Source organism: Saccostrea cucullata, unplaced genomic scaffold (genome assembly GCF_032062105.1).
Source record: "Saccostrea cucullata isolate Sc308-1 unplaced genomic scaffold, CSIRO_AGI_Scuc_v1 ctg17198, whole genome shotgun sequence".
In the NCBI taxonomy this organism is placed as follows: Eukaryota; Metazoa; Mollusca; class Bivalvia; order Ostreida; family Ostreidae; genus Saccostrea; species Saccostrea cuccullata.
Window position 1 is genome coordinate 8,405 of NW_026926859.1, and position 18,923 is coordinate 27,327.

The 18,923-nt window shown below is 32.0% G+C and overlaps 1 protein-coding gene and 1 long non-coding RNA gene across 2 annotated transcripts; one reads left to right on the forward strand and one right to left on the reverse strand.

The window, feature by feature from the left end:
* Nucleotides 1–4,459: 4,459 nt before the first annotated feature.
* LOC134272772 (uncharacterized) lies at nt 4,460–5,872 on the forward strand. The gene is made up of 3 exons (XR_009993283.1): nt 4,460–4,586; nt 4,792–4,901; nt 5,160–5,872. It is a non-coding gene; the product is annotated as an uncharacterized LOC134272772 (long non-coding RNA).
* Nucleotides 5,873–11,365: 5,493 nt separating this feature from the next.
* LOC134272773 (zinc finger protein 502-like) lies at nt 11,366–16,417 on the reverse strand. Its single transcript, XM_062754953.1, has 3 exons — nt 16,343–16,417; nt 13,581–14,072; nt 11,366–13,454 (listed from the first exon to the last, which is right to left on the reverse strand). The coding sequence occupies exons 2-3, from the start codon at nt 13,975–13,977 to the stop codon at nt 11,602–11,604; spliced, it is 2,250 nt and encodes a 749-aa protein (XP_062610937.1). The 5' UTR covers nt 13,978–14,072; nt 16,343–16,417; the 3' UTR covers nt 11,366–11,601.
* Between the last annotated feature and the right edge of the window lie 2,506 nt (nt 16,418–18,923).

The window sequence follows — 18,923 nt, forward strand, 5'->3', positions numbered from 1 at the left end:
GAAGATTTTTAAAGCATACCACCAAATTTTCATTAATTCCCAATTATCTCCCCTTGAATGAGGGCGTTGCCTTTCATTTGAACAAACTTGAATCCCCTTCACCCAAGGATGCTTTGTGGCAAGTTTGGTTGAAATTGGCCCAGGGGTTCTTGAGATGAAGTCGAAAATGTGAAAAGTTTACAGACAGATGGACAGACAGACAGACGGACAGACAGACAGACTGACGCCGGACAAAATGTGATCAGAAAAGCTCACTTGAGCCTTCGGCTCAGGTGAGCTAAAAATATGGGAAAAAAAATTCCCACCCTCAAATAAAAAAGACAAAATCATTATTTGAGGGTGGGATTGTTTTCCAGATTTAAAAAAAATCATATATTTTTTATGACAATAAAAGCTTCAGACTCCTGTGGTACATGTATTTGAGACACTGAGATCAGACCCATGGGCTATAAATGTTCATCTGTTACTGTTACTGCATTCATCTAGCATTAATATTTTATTTAAAGCAAGCTAGAACATTTCCCTTTTCTCTCCCATTGTGTGTTAATTAGGTTTTATAACTGTAGAAAATTAAAATTGATAATTTATCATAATTATTAATTAACTCTAGTTTAAATTTTGTAAGCCACCCTGTGTGTTTGGTGTGACCAACCTTTAATTGGTACATCATGGTTTATTATACTTTATATGTTAGTTATACAACAAAATTAACACAGGTATAAACTGAATGGTATAAATTGCATGTATAGAAGTGAATATCCTAAATATTGGAAATATCTGCTTATACAACATTTTCTCCCACATGCATGACAAGCATAATATCCTGAGGGAAAATTATTAACGGAATATTATGTTTTCAAAGCAATGACAGTCAGACTTTTTCCCAAAGCACATCATAATTATTCATTTAATATTTTATCTAGGTCTTGTAGAAAAGGACTTAAAAAATAATTTTGAAAAATAGTATAATAGACATACAGTAAAACATGCTTATAGCGAACATGGTTATAACAAACTGACCCTTACTGTGAAGTGATTTTTATTCCCCACTTAAAGGTATATTGTAAACTTAATGAGTATAATAAATTCTGCTTTAGAGAAAATCCTCCATCCTCAGAACTTCGTTACAAGCTTATTTTAATTTATATCAATGAGGCCAAATAAAATTGAATTTAAGGTTCTCAGGCCCAGTTGGAAGGGTTTTGAGGTGCATTTCAAATTTTATCATATTTTTTATAAAATAAAAGGTTGGTAATGCAGAGACCAATCCAGAGAAAAAAAGTTCTTCCCTCAATTTCTTTTAGTTTAACTTTAATAGTCCAATATCACTTCTGTTAGCCATATTCAAAGAGAGTAGGCTACTTGATTAAAAAATACATTAAAAGATATTGCCTACATTGTGCAAACATTGATAAGCAACTCAAACCTATTGATCAGACATGGGAAGTATATCTAAGAACAAAGAATTTTTATCATTGTTTTATAGAAAATTCGGAAATTAGAAAAATACCTCCCTCAACCACTTTATCGCCACTAAATGATTAAAATCAGTCTCCCTTTTGCATCTAAATTGGCCTGAGAACCAGAAAATAAAATTTATTTAGCCTAATGGGTTTTTTTTTTGGTGGAATTCAATATATTAAAGAATTGATATTATAAAAGCAGTAAGACTTAGGTTTTCCATCAGTTATACAATCTCAGTTAGGTTATCTGGTAATGTCAAAAAGTAACCATAATAGTATTAAGAAATTAAATAGCATAAGTCACCATATTTCATAGTGTAAAAATGTATTAAAAAAAAAAAAAAAAAAAAAAAAATGTAATGTATATAACTTAGTCACTATAACACATGTATGTGTGGGTCTAACCCCGTCCCCCCCAATTCTTATGATTTAAAAAAAAAATTCAAAGGACTTAGGTTTTTAATAAATTTATATTTATAGTAATTTTGTTGCTTTTTCTAAAGAAAAGTTTTCTTTTAATACTGTTATACATGTATATTACAAGTTTTTCTTCTAAATATGCTTTAAAATAGCAACTGCAATAGCAATGTTTCAATCTAACTAAAATTAGATGTAAGATCCGCTCGCACACTCTCTACACTGTAGGCAGTAATCAAGCGGATCTAACATCTCATTTTAATTAGATTACACGTTTTCAATTTCTTCCTTGAAATTTGACTCAATGCAATCATATATAATATTTGAGGTTCGCAGTGTGATGGCAACCACTCTGCATTTTGCATTGAAAATTATGAATATTTTATAGTTGACAGTCTTTTTATGCCTTTTGCTAAATCCACTGGACAATTTAAGTCACTGTGTGTCCTGTAGGACTGCATGTCTTGGTTTTTACACAGAACTAAATCTGTTTATATCTTGGTGTACATTATAGTTTTTTAGATAGATCGTACTATTTTACACTCTGTTGTACTTTTTTGTTTTAAGAAAAAAAATAGCACACAAATCCGAGTACATAAATAGGTGTGATTAAAAATGCATGGATCATGATAATCATAAGATTTCCTTGACAAATCGCTACAAGACAGTGTGTGAGTTTGACAAAATTTGATTCAGTCCTATGTGTAACTCTTGAGTACTGTGATTGAACCTAATGTCCAGTGAGAACCCAAAACTCTCTTCAATCAGATAAAACTATCAAATATAAAATGATTTTAAAATTACAACGAAATTGTCTATGTCTGGGTTATGATATAATCGCGACAATATATTGTAATTATAATATTGGTCAACCAATACATGTACCCAGCAGGCACGCAACGTTGTTTCAACGTTGAAAGGAGGTGGAATATAGGTTGCAACGTTGATCAACTATATTTCAACGTTGTTTCAACGTTGAGGATTCAACGTTGAATCCTCAACCTTTTTTCAACGTTGAAACAACGTTGACGCTGCAACATATTTTCAACGTTGAACGTTCGTCGATATTTCGACGTTGGAACAACGTTGAGGCTGCAACATATTTTCAACGTTGAATGTTCGTCGATAGTTCAACGTTGAAACAACGTTGAAGCTGCAACATATTCTCAACGTTGAATGTTCGTTAATATTTCAAAGTAGAAACAACGTTGAAGCTGCAACATATTTTTAACGTTGAATGCTCGTCGATATTCAACGTTGAAACAACGTTGAAGATTCAGCATGTTTTAAACGTTGAGTATTTTCTGATATTGTAGAGTTAAAACAAGGTTTAAAAATGAAAAGTTGACTGTCTTTTGATTTCAATGTTGAAACAACGTGGAAGATGCAACATATTTTCAACTTTAGGAAAGTTAGGAAAATTTAACGTTGAAACAACGGGTAACAAGTATTGAGCACTTTAGCTTTTAAGTTCAAAATATAAAGGTGTCTTTAAATTCTAATCCATGCGATTTTTTGCAATATACACAGATGTATGCATTGTTAGAAGATATTATATATATAATAATCATACTTAATAAATGAAACGCATGCATTATAAATTGATTTACTCAAAAGAGTTGTGCCAATAGCTAGTACCATTGTAAAATTTTAAATATGAGTTTATATGAACCATGGCATCTACATTTAAAGCCATATATGGCGTAACTGATCAAAAAAATATATTTCTGAAAAATACAAAATTAAATAAAGAAATATAGTTAATACATTAGAATTAAAGCTTTTCATACAATTCTAAACACGGAGAACACCTCGTTTCATCTAATAATACGATTTTATCTTCTCTGTTATGTGTTATTTAACTCTTTTGTATTTTCTTCCGAGTCGGAGAAAATTCCGAGAATCCAAATTAAATTGCGATATCTTTATAACGCAATTGACTTGGATTTTGTAATTTACGGAAAAGTTCTATCTTTATATAAAGTAATGATACAAATAATAAGTTCTTATAATTTTAGTCTAATAATTTTCATTGTACATACGCCATATATGGCTTTAACGCTTCATTATAATTATTTTTCAAAAAAGGTTTTTTTTAAATAAATTGTGAATGCTATTTTTTTGACATATTTATAAAATATGTTAAATATAAGCTTTTAATAAATAATAACATCTTTATCCAACATCTCACTGTAATTCCATGTTACTCTAGAATTAATAAAAATAATTATTTCGAATTAATTAATGTTCTTTAAATCAGACTCGTATGGATCCGTGCCGTATACTCTTGCGCAGATTATACGTATACAGAGCGAATTTAAGAAGTCTTATTTTATTTAATGTGTGTATTAATTCTATAATCATTCTTTTCACAAAATATAAAAAAAAATTCAAATAAACACATGAGAATTTTCACACTGACAATTAACCCCGGTCAAGTTGCATTACTTAAGATCCACTCCCCCAAAACCTTCGAGATATCAGATAAGGAGTGCCTCTCGCTTAGTTGGTCAGTTTCAGTGTCAGGATAACCTTGTTATGCAATTTTCTCGCTGGGCAGAGTATAGCTGTTTGCTCATGCTTATCTAGGTCAAAATTTGAATTTAACTGATGGACAAGAAGTGCGCGTTTCCTTGCTGTTCATATTTAATGTGTTTTTCAAGCTATATACACAAGGATTAAGGCTGGAATATCAACTTCTGCTCAGTAAGTATTATTTCCTTTTCATGAATTTAAGAAATTAAGTTTTTTTAAGTATCTGTTCATCATTTAATTCTTGTTTTATTAGTATATTTGAAATCTGCGTGAAATGCACATCCTTAGTTAGTGTATTATATGTTTTGTTGATATTCATTTGGTTATGAAATATAAGCTAATATTCTAATATATTATACAATTTAACTAATTGTAGTTCGTCGTAAGGTTCAATCAACCAGTGGTGCAGGGAATTGATTGTATAGTCAGCCTTGATTGCATCAGATTCTTCGCCCGTGAAAATTGAACAAAGGAATGCAACATTTTGTAAGTACACTATGTATATGTATGTCTATAACATTTTTCTTTAGTAATGATTATTTATAAGCATACTCATACGAATTTTAACATGAAGTCAACTATAATTCTTTTAATCATGTGAATTTAATCCAAGTACCGGAATATATTTCTTTGTCTGATTTTCTTAAATCATTCATGTATATTTATTTTTATCATTTGAAATAACGTGTTACATACATTTTATCGAACAAATGGCTTTAACTTCTTTATTTCTTTTATCAATAGGCTTTTGCTTTAGAGGGTGGATTCTCCTGTTCATTTCTTTCATTCGTTGGACTTAACTATATGCTTGATTAAAATCAATGGATCCGCCACTTTGTGGAACTTAGTAGTGTAAGGCAGACGCGTACTTTGAAGGACCTGGATGTGATTACTGTGACCCACTTTTCACTAGGAATATAAATTTTGTCAAGCAGTGATTTTTGAGATTCAGTGATTGAATCCTAATTTGTGTTTGTCTTAAAAAAAAACGTGTAAAATAAATTCTCTCACAATTATGATACTAGATCACAACTTATATAAATATTACGCAACTTCAATAAATTTTTTATTAGAATTTGAAATGTATTTGTTTATAAAGCAAAATGTAATATGAATTCAACGTGATTTCAACCAAATATCAACGTTTGTAAAACTGAAAAATTTCAACCAAATCTCAACCTAATTTCAACCAATGTTCACTTTTGTTCAATGTTGATATTTGACGTTGAAACAACGTTGAAGCTTCAACGTTGCCTCAACTTTCATTTGCAACCAAAAATCAACCATAAATCAACCAAAAATTCAACCCATTTTCAACGTTTATTCAACGTTGAAATTTGACGTTGAAACGTTATGTCTCAACGTTGCCTCAACTTTCATATGCAACCAAAATTCAACGTTGATTCAACGTTGAAGTGCAACGTTGATTCAACGTTGAATCAACGTTGAAATGCCTGCTGGGTATGTATATAACTTAATTTCAAAATGATTTGTATTAATACAGAAACTTTAAACCCCTCTTCTCTACCTATGCAATTGGCTAATCGTGAATCAATGATAACTACAATCTTTAATATCAATTATCTTAATTCATTATCCTAATGATTAGGCCTACATTAAGGAGCCTATAATCGAATTTGCTATTTATATCCTTGGATAATGTCATTGTTATTAAATTCAGACAATAAATTACCTGGTTATACACAAACTAACGTTTTTACAATATCCTGCCATAAATAATACATCACTTATGATGCATGAATCTCTATCTATTGAACCATTTGATTTCACAGATGTTTCAATTTATAAATACTGTACTTAAGTGTTTTTATTAGAAATATTAACCCAACCAACTGCCCGAGGATAGAAACAATTGAAAAATACCTCATTTACTTCATAACAACATACCGACCTGCACTCAATGTATATTTCTTTAAAAAAATAAATTTTGTTTTACATTTAGGTTCCCCATTGTGCATATTTTCTTTCCCTTCGTCCGTTAGCACGGAGTTAAATTTTTTTATAATCTTTATATGCATTTTACAATAAGAAATATCTTGTATTCATACTTACCAACATTGGTTACTGATAAAAAGACAACGTATAAGATGACTTAGGATACTAATCCATTTGGCAAACACTGAAACAGGTAAATAAATGTAAGAAAATTCGGGATTTAGCTCGCGAGGATTATTGACGTCACCATTAGCAACTCTAAATGGGGTAAGTGTAAAAGTAGTCACAAAGAGCCAAGTAAAAACAGTCAGAAATAGATTTTTAAAATCCGGAATGACGAATAATTATTTGTCGCGCAAGTTACACCGTACAAAAGAGCTATTTAGATACATAATATGCAGTTTTAGCTACAACTCATATTAATCATTACGTTCAAATCATATATTGATAAAGAAATTAGCGATATCAAGGTATTTAAACATGCTCTTAGCACGCTTCTCGACAGTCAATTTGATTCTGAAAGAGGATGTTGCAGATTTTGAGGAAAAAAAATATGTTCTCAAAAATGGCAAGTAAATAAAGATACACCCGTATGGCATGTCAAACATTGCAATATTCGATTTTTTCCATTTGTATTGTATAATTATTTGTATTTCCATTTGTATCTCATAATTTTTCAGTTTTAGGCCTATTTTTTAAAAATAATTTTTCAGCATTAGATCAAGCAAGAGGTTAAGATTCACATACTTTTGAGGACAAACATTTTTTAATTTCTTCTTTTCAACTAAACAAGACCACTTCAGTGAAATTTAGATATGTACCCTATTCTGAAACAAATCTTTTTATCCATCTCTTGAACAAAAAAAAATATCGAATTGAAAAATGTTATTCAAACAAGAAGGTAGATGTATATGGCACGCCAAATTCACAAAAATGAGCTAAACACAGTTTCACAGTCGATAAACTAGGTTTATCGGTTGTAAACTATAGTTTACGGACTGTAAACTATAGTTAACAACGTTAATCTATATTTTACAGCTGTAAACCATAGTTAACGCGATAATCTATGTTTCAGAAGCGTAAACTATACTTAACACCGAAAACAATCATTTGCGATTGCAAAACATAGATTATCTGATAAATATAGTTTCACGATTTGTAAACTATAGTTTACAAACCGTTAACTATAGTTAACGATCTGATAAATATGGTTTCGCGATTTGTGAAACTATGATTAACAACTCTTAACTATAGTTTACGATTGTAAACTATAGTTTACAAACGTGAATCTATGTTTATCAACAAAATCTATTGTTAACGCTTATTACAGACAGATAAACTTAGATTATCTTTCGTAAACTATAGTTAACATGGTTAACAACCGTTAAATATATTTATGGCACGCCAAATTCACAAAAATGAGATAATCATAGTTTCACAATCGATAAACTAGGTTTATCGGTTGTAAACTATAGTTTACAAACCGTAAACTATAGTTAACAACGTTAATCTGTATTTCACATCTGTAAACCATAGTTAACGCGATAATCTATGTTTCACAACCGTAAACTATACTTAACACCGAAAACAATCATTTGCGATTGCAAAACATAGATTATCTGATAAATACAGTTTCACGATCTGTAAACTATAGTTTACAAACCGTTAACTATAGTTAACGATCCGATAAATATAGTTTCACAATTTGTGAAACTATGATTAACAACTCTTAACTATAATTAACGATTGTAAACTATAGTTTCCAAACGTGAATCTATGTTTATCAACAAAATCTATTGTTAATGCTTTATTACAGACAGATAAACTTAAATTAACATTCGTAAACTATGGTTAACAACCGTTAAATATAGTTTTACAGATGAAAACTATACTTAACGAATCGTTAACTATAGTTTACGGTTTGTAAACTATAGTTTACAGTCGATAAACCTAGTTTATCAATTGTGAAACTATGATTATCTCATTTTTGTGAAATTGGCCTGCCATATATATTTTTACCGATGAAAACTATACTTAACGAATCGTTAACTATAGTTTACGGTATGTAAACTATAGTTTACAGTCGATAAACCTAGTTTATCAATTGTGAAACTAGGTTTAGCTCATTTTAGTGAATTTGGCGTGCCATAGATGTAAATTAACAGACTTCACGGTAACAGAAACCAATTTTTAAATTTGATTCTCTGTATATTATGACAGTTATATATAGTTACTGTCCACAGTATATTGATTTTTGTTGTTTTTTAACTACTATAGTATCAATGCATATCTTGTATCTTGACTTTGCATATTTGCAGCTGGCGCTATTACGTATTCTGTTATTTATTATTTTTCCCTATGATCTGAGTCTTGGTGACAATTGATCAAGATAATCTTCCTGGTTTTCTGCTGAAGCAGTATTCGGTTTCACTACTGTGATGTGAGAGACCTGTTCTGCTAATAGCCGTATCATCCATTCAATAGATTTTTTTTTGTCTGCACAGCTTTAAGCTAGGGCTCCTATGATGGGCTCTTATACTGCATACTAGTATAGTATTAAGTTTACAACCTTCTTGGGATTTCTGAATAAGTATTTTATTGAACTTCACACTCTATTGTTGTTCAGACTTTCTATTTTTCTCTTTATTTCTGTAGTACAGTGTAGATTCATTTTTATACCCCCGAACCAAAAAAGAGGGGGATAAACTGTTTTTATAAATTCTTGTGTGTTTGTCTATCTGTCTATCCGTTCGTCCATCCAGCTGTCCGTAACAAATTTTGTCAGTTTTCTCAGCAGCTACACTTACCAGATGATAGGAGTTTTAGCACACTCTTTGTTATGACATGCATGTAATATTGTGGGACATCTCATGTCAACATCCTGTTTATCCGTGCGTCTGTCTGATCAAATTTTCGTTTCAGTTTTCTTAGCCACCTCATCGCAGATGCTTGAATTTTTAGCAAACCTTTTGTTAAGGCATGCCATATGGTAGGATTCATTTTTGTACAAATCAACGGACATTGGAAGTTAATGCAAATATTTAAGTATATTCATATATATAACAAATCCGATGTCAACTTCCTCTTTATCCGTGCATCTTTCCGTATCAAATGTCCGTCGGTTTTCTCATCAACTAGTCTACGAATCGCAGATGCTTGAAATTTTAGCACACTCTTTGTTAATGCAATCCATATGGTGGGATTCATTTTCAACATCAAATTCCTGTTTATCCTTGCGTCTGTCCGTATACCAGTATTTCTGTAATCGAACTATAGTGCGTATATTCACAAGAGTGGGGCATTCGCTCATATTATTTTTTTAAAGGGCTTTACAAGTTTCCATACTAATCTTTCCAGCTTGGACCTCAATCTATTTCAAAGAAAAAATTGTTCTGGAAAAACAAACAAAACCAAAAAGGGGGAGTATGAGGGTTACTGACCTGCTGCAACAGTAGAACCCCCCACCTTCTCCATTTCTTGTAAAAAAAAAAAAATCTATTACTCTGACTATGTTTTGAATATATTTAATAAACAACAAAGTTACTATCATAATATTCAATTAGGAATTTTACAAAAAATAAAATAATTCTCAAGACATCATGCCTATGGCATACACAAAACTAATACAGGACTGCACCATGTCAACAATCTAAACTTTTGTACAAGCTATATATACAGCAATACATGTAGTTAAATGCATGATTTAATTTCCATACTTGGAAGAGTCTGAATAAAATGTTGCTTTTCCTTTTTACATACAGTTTAAACTGAATCATTTCACAGGTCCATAAAATACTTCATTCATATGGAATGTCCAATCTATACATCTATGTTTTTAAAACATGAATAATTATACATATAATTAAAAAAAAATATATACTCCACCCTGTCTTTGATGCTCTACTGGTTAAGATCAAAGCAGACTTAGTATTTCTGCATGTCTAAACGTTTTGAATTATCAGCTAAAAATTCAACAACAAATATCTACAACTTTACCATTACATGGGTTATTCTGGTGAAACCATTCTCCTAAGAACACCAGAAATGTTTTTTTTTTCTCCTTGGTTGCTGTGTACTAGTAATTTATAGGTTTTTTTTATAAGCAACCTTCCTATCCAAGAACATTAAGAAAATTGATATAAAGAATCAACAGTTAATTTTTCATGAACAATGAAGTATAAATACATTTTTTCTTTACAACGTGAAAGGCAGACAAAGAATAAATTATATACATAGCAAAATTGGCAAGAGAAACTGACATTTTGATTAATTTTCAGTTCATCAGAAATGTTCATGACAAATTGTTTTTTTAATTCTAACAAAAGTTTTTACTAGTGGCAGCTAACATAAAAATGTAAACTTCTACCCAAATTACCTACTAATATCAATAAAGAGTTTCCGAAATTAATGAAAAGCATAATGTCAAAAATATTGGTTGTGCTAGTGGTAAACTAGATAGAATGTTCTATCGTTAAAATGATATTGTCCTACGGACCCGGTTTAACGATAGAATGCGTTCCGTGTATTCGTAATGTAGCAAAAGAAACACGGGCGATAACTCGCATAGTGCATTTACTAGGAACAATCTAGAGAGTTCCGAATGTAAACATGGAGGTAATTTGAATCGAGAGAAAAACGTTGAGAAAATGAATTAGATTTTCATATTTATATGGATTATTTTTTGGGATAAAAGGCATAAGCAATCTCAAAAAGGTTTGTTTTAATTATTTTGGTAGTTATTCCCAGTGCAAATCATTTTATATTCTTCAAAATCGTTTCGGAGCGGATCCGCTCCGATTTGCTACATTGCAAGTATATGGGACGTATTCTAACTGTGGTGAGGGCTTGTACCAAGACACAGTTAGATTATTCTAACTAGTGGTAAACTGACATTGAAAAAATTATAAAATCTAATCTTAACGTTTGGAAAGAAATATATACTGGTACTTCAATCTTCTTTTATATTTTTGTTATAATTTAATTAGAATACCAGAATATACATCTATCAAGAAAATTTCTTGAATAAAATCAAATTTACCCTATATTTCATAATGAAGAGAGATTTCATTATTATCATAACTATAAAAAGTCCATAGCATTAATTAAATGCATTTTCACCAATATGAAATGTACAGTAATTTAAAGTCTTGTAAATATCACAACGATGATGGTTAGAATTCAAAAGCAGAGATTTACAATTTTTTACGACTACAATATGAACACATCATTTTCATGCCTTCATTATATGAAATGAACTGGAAGTTTCAGGTGGTTCATTAACAACACCTGAGATACCAGTAAAATCATCAGCTGATTCATCACCTTCATCAAAATCTTCATCAGCTGGGCTATCCATCGTCTCATCCGATTCATCCGTATTGGATGAAAGCAAATCCTTATCATTCATATCCATCGGAATTCCTGGATGGATTGCCTTCAAATGCCGTTTCAAGCTAGATTTTTGGTTGAAAGCTTTACTGCAGATCATACATTTAAATGGCAGATTACCTGTGTGGATTCTCATATGTTGCCACAATCTGGATTCCTCTGTAAAAGATTTGTCACAGGAATCACATTTGAATTTGAAACGATTGTCATGCTTGTGAATTTTCTGGTGACTTTTGTAGTTTTTGGGATCCGTGAATGTCTTGTCGCAGATTTCACACTTGAATGGCCTTTCGCCCGTATGGTGACGAAGATGGATCTTCAAACTCTCGTTGTGGTTAAATGCCTTCTCACACAGCGTACACTTGTAAGGTTTTTCTCCCGTATGAATCCGAACATGCCTCTTCAAACTCGACCTCTCATTGAACGTTTTTTCACAAATGTCACATTTGTATGGCCGTATGTCAGTATGGATGCGAACATGAATCTTTAAATGGTGTAATTCTTTAAAAGCTTTTTCACAGACCTCACATTTGTATGGTCTTTCGTCAGTGTGAATCCGCATGTGGTTCTTCAGGGTCTGCTGCCGGATAAACGCTTTCTTGCACACTCCACAAGTGTAAGGTTTTACATCCGAATGAATCCTGACATGGGTTCTCAGGTTGTGTGGTTCATTAAATGTTTTCCCACACACATCGCAGATGTATATGTAGGGCCTCTCTTTGGCATGAATCCGACTATGTCTCTTGAGGCTGGAGCTCTCATTAAATGCTCTCCCACAGACCTCACATTTATAAGGCCTGACATTGGTGTGGATTCTGGCGTGAGTCTTCAAATGGTGAGGTAGGTTGAAGGTCTTTTCACAGACATCACATTTATACGGTCTTTCTCCTGTGTGAACACTGATATGCCTCTTCAGAAGTAGAGTACTGCTGAAGGCCTTATCACAATAATCACACTGAAGGGGGTTCTCAATTTCTGTCTTTATCATTTCAGAGCCTTCACCCACTGTGGACTGAGTAGAATATGCACCAATCTTTTGACTCTCTGGAATGTTTTGATCATTTGTCAGTGACCCACCTTCTTGCCCAGTAGATTTATCCTTCAAAGTGCTATAGATGTAAGATTCTATAAAATTCTGCTGAAATGGGGTGGTCTCAAATGTCTTTCCATTATACACATAACTGTAATCTCCCTCGTCTTTGTGCATCATGTAATGCTCTGTTAGATCAGCCTGTCTGTTGAACCTCACAAAACACACCTCACATTTATAAGTCTCCTCTTCTTCCTCGACTGAATCCTCTTCCATACCCAGACTATCTTCACTATACGTAATGTTTACAGGATTCCTGGCCTTCCTCCTCTTTTTTGGCTGACTCTCTTTCCTCTTATCCACCCTTCTAGACCCTCCTTTGAAATCATCCTCTGCCTTTTCTTTGTCACTTGTTTCTTTATTTTTCAGAATGTCACTTACTATCATGTTAATGGTTCTCTTTTTGGTACTTGTTTCTGAGCCACCCTTAGCATTGTTAACAGAACTTTGATCCTGTGTAACAGCACTGTCTTCTGTCTCTTGTCCTTCAAGTTCTTTCTCTGTCTCCTTCACAAGATTTTGACTTGGTGACCTCTCCTCCTCATTTTGACTTGGTGACCTCTCCTCCTCATTTTGACTTGGTGACCTCTCCTCCTCATGTTGACCTGGTGACCTCTCCTCCTCATGTTGACAAGGTGAACTTTCTTCTTTTTGACTGGGTGACCTCTCCTCCTCATTTTCACCTGGTGCCCTCTCCTCATTTTGACTTGGTGACCTCTCCTCATTTTGACTTGGTGATCTCTCCTCCCCATTTTGACTTGTTGATCTCTCCTCTTCATTTTGACTTGTTGATCTCTCCTCCCAAATTTGACTTGATGACCTCTCCTTCTCATTTTGACCTTGTATATCATCTACACATTTGGCTTCATTAATTTCTGAAACATGTTCTTCTACATCAATATTATTTTTGTGCTGATTAAGGACATCTTCTTCTTTACAAGAAATTGAAAATCCTGTCTCTCTGATCTCAAATGCAGAAGATTCTCCAAAATTTATCTGTATAAAATGCTCTTTTCTTTTGGAGCTAACTTTGCCTAAATTGTTTCTATCACTTTGGAATATATCATTTACTGATGGGTCCAAACAGATCTCTTTTGAAAATTCTTCTGGCTCTTCAGTGTTTTCCATGATTTTAATGAATTAGAAAGCTCGGATGATGACATACACATCAGAAAATTCTATCTTCAGCTAATCTGCGCAAGCTGGGAAGCTATTTAAATTTCCTAAAATAAGAAAAGAAAGATTAAAAAATCTATTCAATCAAATATGATCTGCTACCTTTTTCAAGATTATAAATATTTAGCATTTGCACAAAAAATAGATGATAGGATTAGGAAATATTTAAGGTTATGAACTCTTTAAGCAAAAGAAATACAAAAGAAAAGTAAGTAAATATATAACCAGAAGTCTCTGTCGAGACTGTAGCTCTACTGGTTTGTACTTATCAAAAATCAATTCCACTATTTTATGTATCTTTGTGTAGTCTACTTGTGTGCCAACTTATTTTGAAATCAAACTAAAACTGTAGAAGGAATAGCGTTTTATAGGAATTTCACAGATAATTCTATTTTTAGTAACCATGGTTACACCATTCATCGAAATCATAAACTGATGCACTATTCTATGTATCTTAGTGTAGTCTACTTGTGTGCCAAGTTATATTGAAATCAGACCAAAACTGTAGAAGGAGCAGCGTTTCAAAGGAATTTCACAGAAAATTCTATTTTTAGTAACCATGGCAACACCGTTCATCGAAATTAAAAACCGATGCACTATTCTATGTATCTTAGTGTAGTCTACTTGTGTGCCAAGTTATACTGAAATCAGACCAAAACTGTAGAAAGTAGCATTTTAAAGGAATTTCATAGAAAATTCTATTTTAAGTAACCATGGCAACACCGTTCATCGAAATTAAAAACCGATGCACTATTCTATGCATCTTAGTGTAGTCTACTTGTGTGCCAAGTTATATTGAAATCAGACCAAAACTGTAGAAGGAGTAGCGTTTTAAAGGAATTTCACAGAAAAAATCTATTTTTAGTAACAATGGCAACACCGTTCATCGAAATTATAAACCGATGCACTATTCTATGTATCTTAGTGTAGTCTACTTGTGTGCCAAGTTATACTGAAATCAGACCAAAACTGTAGAAGGAGTAGCATTTTAAAGGAATTTCATAGAAAATTCTATTTTTAGTAACCATGGCAACACCGTTCATCGAAATTAAAAACCGATGCACTATTCTATGTATCTTAGTGTAGTCTACTTGTGTGCCAAGTTATATTGAAAAGACCAAAACTGTAGGAGGAGTAGCGTTTTGAAAAATTGTTTACAGACGGACAGACAGACAGACGGACGGACGCCGGACGCATTACTATCGCATAAGCTCTTCTGGTCTCTGACCAGTAGAGCTAAAAATGAACTTATTATCAGTCTAAATTAAAAGTCTAAATTAAAAGCTTATACAGTTTACAATGTATAATTTAAGTCTTTATAAATCCAAGATCTGACTCATTGTGCATCTAAAAGAGCAGAAACTCAAGAGATTAAATCTGGATACCTGTTGCATAGATATTCCAAACTCGTTGATTTTATACTAAATGCACTGTACTATGATATTTTTTTTTTCACATGGCTCTATATCTTCTAATTCCACCCAAAACAGTTAGAATTGATAAGCTTAATTCAATAAAAGTCAACCATATTCCCTAAGCTCTAAGTCATATAACTACATTTAGAATTGTTATGTCTCCATATGACTAAAAGTATATATACAGGGATGTTTAACAACAAACAACCACAAAAAACCATGTAGAGTTATCTTTCTTTTAATACTCTTGTGAAAAGATCAAGGATGCACCAAAATTGGCTAGAAATGAAAGACTTTTGATGTAATATTTCCACAAACTGTATCAAGTGCTCTTGTATGAGTATTGAGTAAAAACATTTGTGAAAAATGACAATTCTACATTTAGCAAGTTTTGTTTGATTGTTTAAATAAAAAAAAAAAACAAAAACAAACATGCATCTCCTAGTTCCAAAATACTGATATTTGGGCATTTTAATTAAATAATACACAATGGTAAATGTTTCCCTGTATAAATTTGAGTTGAAACGTAAGAGTAAGGATAGATTATCTCTGGTTCCAACATTACATCATTTGCAATGTTTGGTGAATAGAAGTGGATGTAGGCCTACGTCTTAAGCTTCTCAAAAAGATAATTAACCAAGCTAGGTCATTTGATATTTCAAATGCATACATCGCTTCATCAGCTTGATGACGAAGTAGAATACAATTACACACATACTACAATTTTATCAGATTTTTTGAAAATGATATACTATTTGTCCTTTATTATGTTAAACATTCAAACTTCTATAAACAATAAAACCATATGTTACTTATACGAACAGAGAATAAGCAAGGATGTTAGAATATATTAATTGCATTGATAAGTCAATAAACATTTACATTAAAACACATATATTTACCATGAGATTCCATGGACTTTGAATTTAAAAGTTATTCTCTCTCAAATTCCCGGTGATTGATGTGCTTTGTCCACAAAATCAAACAGGAAATTAAATGTAGCATATAAAGGTATAAAAGAAAACGGTGGCGATTTTATTTCCGGAATAGAACGATTTAATTGACAAGAAAAAAGTCTTTTGAGGCCAACGGTGTCATTTTAAAGTAGTTTAATGATTGATATAATAACAAAATACGAGCTTGGAGTGGGGATGCCTGAAAATTAGTTAGATACCTTGTGGTAAAAATAACTATGGGGTGCCCTGTGTACGAAACAAATCCTGTGCATTTTGATCTCCCACTTTACTTTTTATTCTGACGCTTATTTCGGGTCTCCTAGATCGAGCAAAACATGGATTTTGCCACTTTAATCATTTACCAACTGCTCACAGTATACTTCTATTTAGAAAAATACTTTCAGGTAGTATAAACAGGCTGATAAAGTTTTTCAAAATATATAAATTCCTTATGAAAACAACAAAAGTATAAATAGTTAAAGCTGAAGAAACTTGTGAATATTTTTAGATATAAAGGAAAAAGTTGAAACTAAGCTGTTTTGATTTTGGTTTCAGAAAATACTATCAAAAACTTTAAATAAGTATTTTTGGGAAAGAAAACTGCTGAAATTATTTTTTTTTTAAATTTAAAACAAAAATAAATTATGAAAACAAAATAATTAAAAAAGATGTATATTGATATACATGTAATTATATTGACACATTTATCCAAAATAAATGCATCGTGACACTTTTTTTTCAAGATACACGTTTACACGTTACAGAGTGACGTTATAATTGCTTAACGTCACAATTGTTTAACGTCACAAGTACTTTACGCCACAATTCCTATGAAAATGTGAAATGCGATTAATATGGCACGCCAAATTCACAAAAATGAGATAAACCTAGTTTCACAATTGATAAACTAGGTTTATCGACTGTAAACTATAGTTTACAAACCGTAAACTATAGTTAACGATTCGTTAAGTATAGTATAGTTAACGATTTTTTAGTTTTCATCTGTAAAACTATATTTAACGGTTGTTAACTATAGTTTACGAATGATAATCTAATTTTATCTGTCTGTAATAAGCGTTAACAATAGATTTTGTTGATAAACACAGATTCACGTTTGTAAACTATAGTTTACAATCGTAAATTATAGTTAAGAGTTGATAATCATAGTTTTACAAATCGTGAAACTATATTTATCAGATTGTTAACTATAGTTAACGGTTTGTAAACTATAGTTTACAAATCGTGAAACTGTATTTATCAGATTCTATGTTTTGATCGCAAATGATTGTTTTCGGTGATAAGTGTAGTTTACGGTTGTGAAACATAGATTATCGCGTTAACTATGGTTTACAGATGTAAAATATAGTTTGTTAACTATAGTTTACAGTCCGTAAACTATTGTTTACAACCGATAAACCTAGTTTATCGATTGTGAACGTCACAATGTTTAATGCTCATTTTTGTGAATTTGAAAATGTGAAATACGATTAATCTGAAATCATGGTAGGATATACTGGAAATGGAACTTCAAATGAAGTCCCGTTGAGTAGTAATGCATCTCTTGCTCTTAGACTTTCCAACATTGTCCCTCTGTTTGCGGATCAAACTCGGTCGGACATATTGTTTACAAATGATATGATCGTAATTGGTGGTATTGTGGCATTTTGCAGCATGGCTAGATATATCGGAGGGAAGTTCGCAGGATTCATAAGTGGATATAGGGTTCCTGGTCTTAGTGCTCAGCAGCACCACTTCCAGCGATGGGCACAGAAAATGATAGAAGAGGAGAAGGCATCGCCGCGGAGTCGCCACTCTGTAACTGCCGTCCCCAGAACATCTCATGTTTCTAAAAATGCTAATATTGTGCTTGAATGTCCAGGCCTTTGTGGAATGTTTGGTATGGAAGAGGATGAAGAAATTGTTATTTGTAATCCATTGTTCACGGGGAAGTAACTTCTGTCAGAAACAGGACTCACTGGACAACATGCAAAAAAGCACAGACTTTTTTTTATATTCTCACTTTGTATAATAACCAATGGGAAGTTTTATTAAAGGATGTTCTATCTTTTAATATCTGCATGTTTAGTTATTTTATATACTAGTAATTGATTTCTTGGGCGTAAATAAGCAACAGTAAATGCCAATGCACATTTTGCTTTTCAATTAAATTATGAATTTGGAGCAAATTCTTGGTGTCCTTCATACATATACTGTAGTAATCATAATCCTTTTCAGTCCAATCATTAATATTTTTTGCATTTGGCAAGGAAAATGTGTAGTTTTAGTGATCTCTATATGATTACAAACACGGTCGCTCAATCAGTAGAGCTCGATCACCACAAGAAGAACACGCATGGTACCTGATCCTACCTCTATTGTTTTAGAGGTCCGTGTTTCTTTTACTCCAATACTGTATTGCTTCAATAGACTTTCGAGCTTGATTACACGTCGTTATTTCTATAATGATTTCATTTAGTAAGTATAACACAATGTAATTTATGTAAGTAATATCGATATTTGAAATATT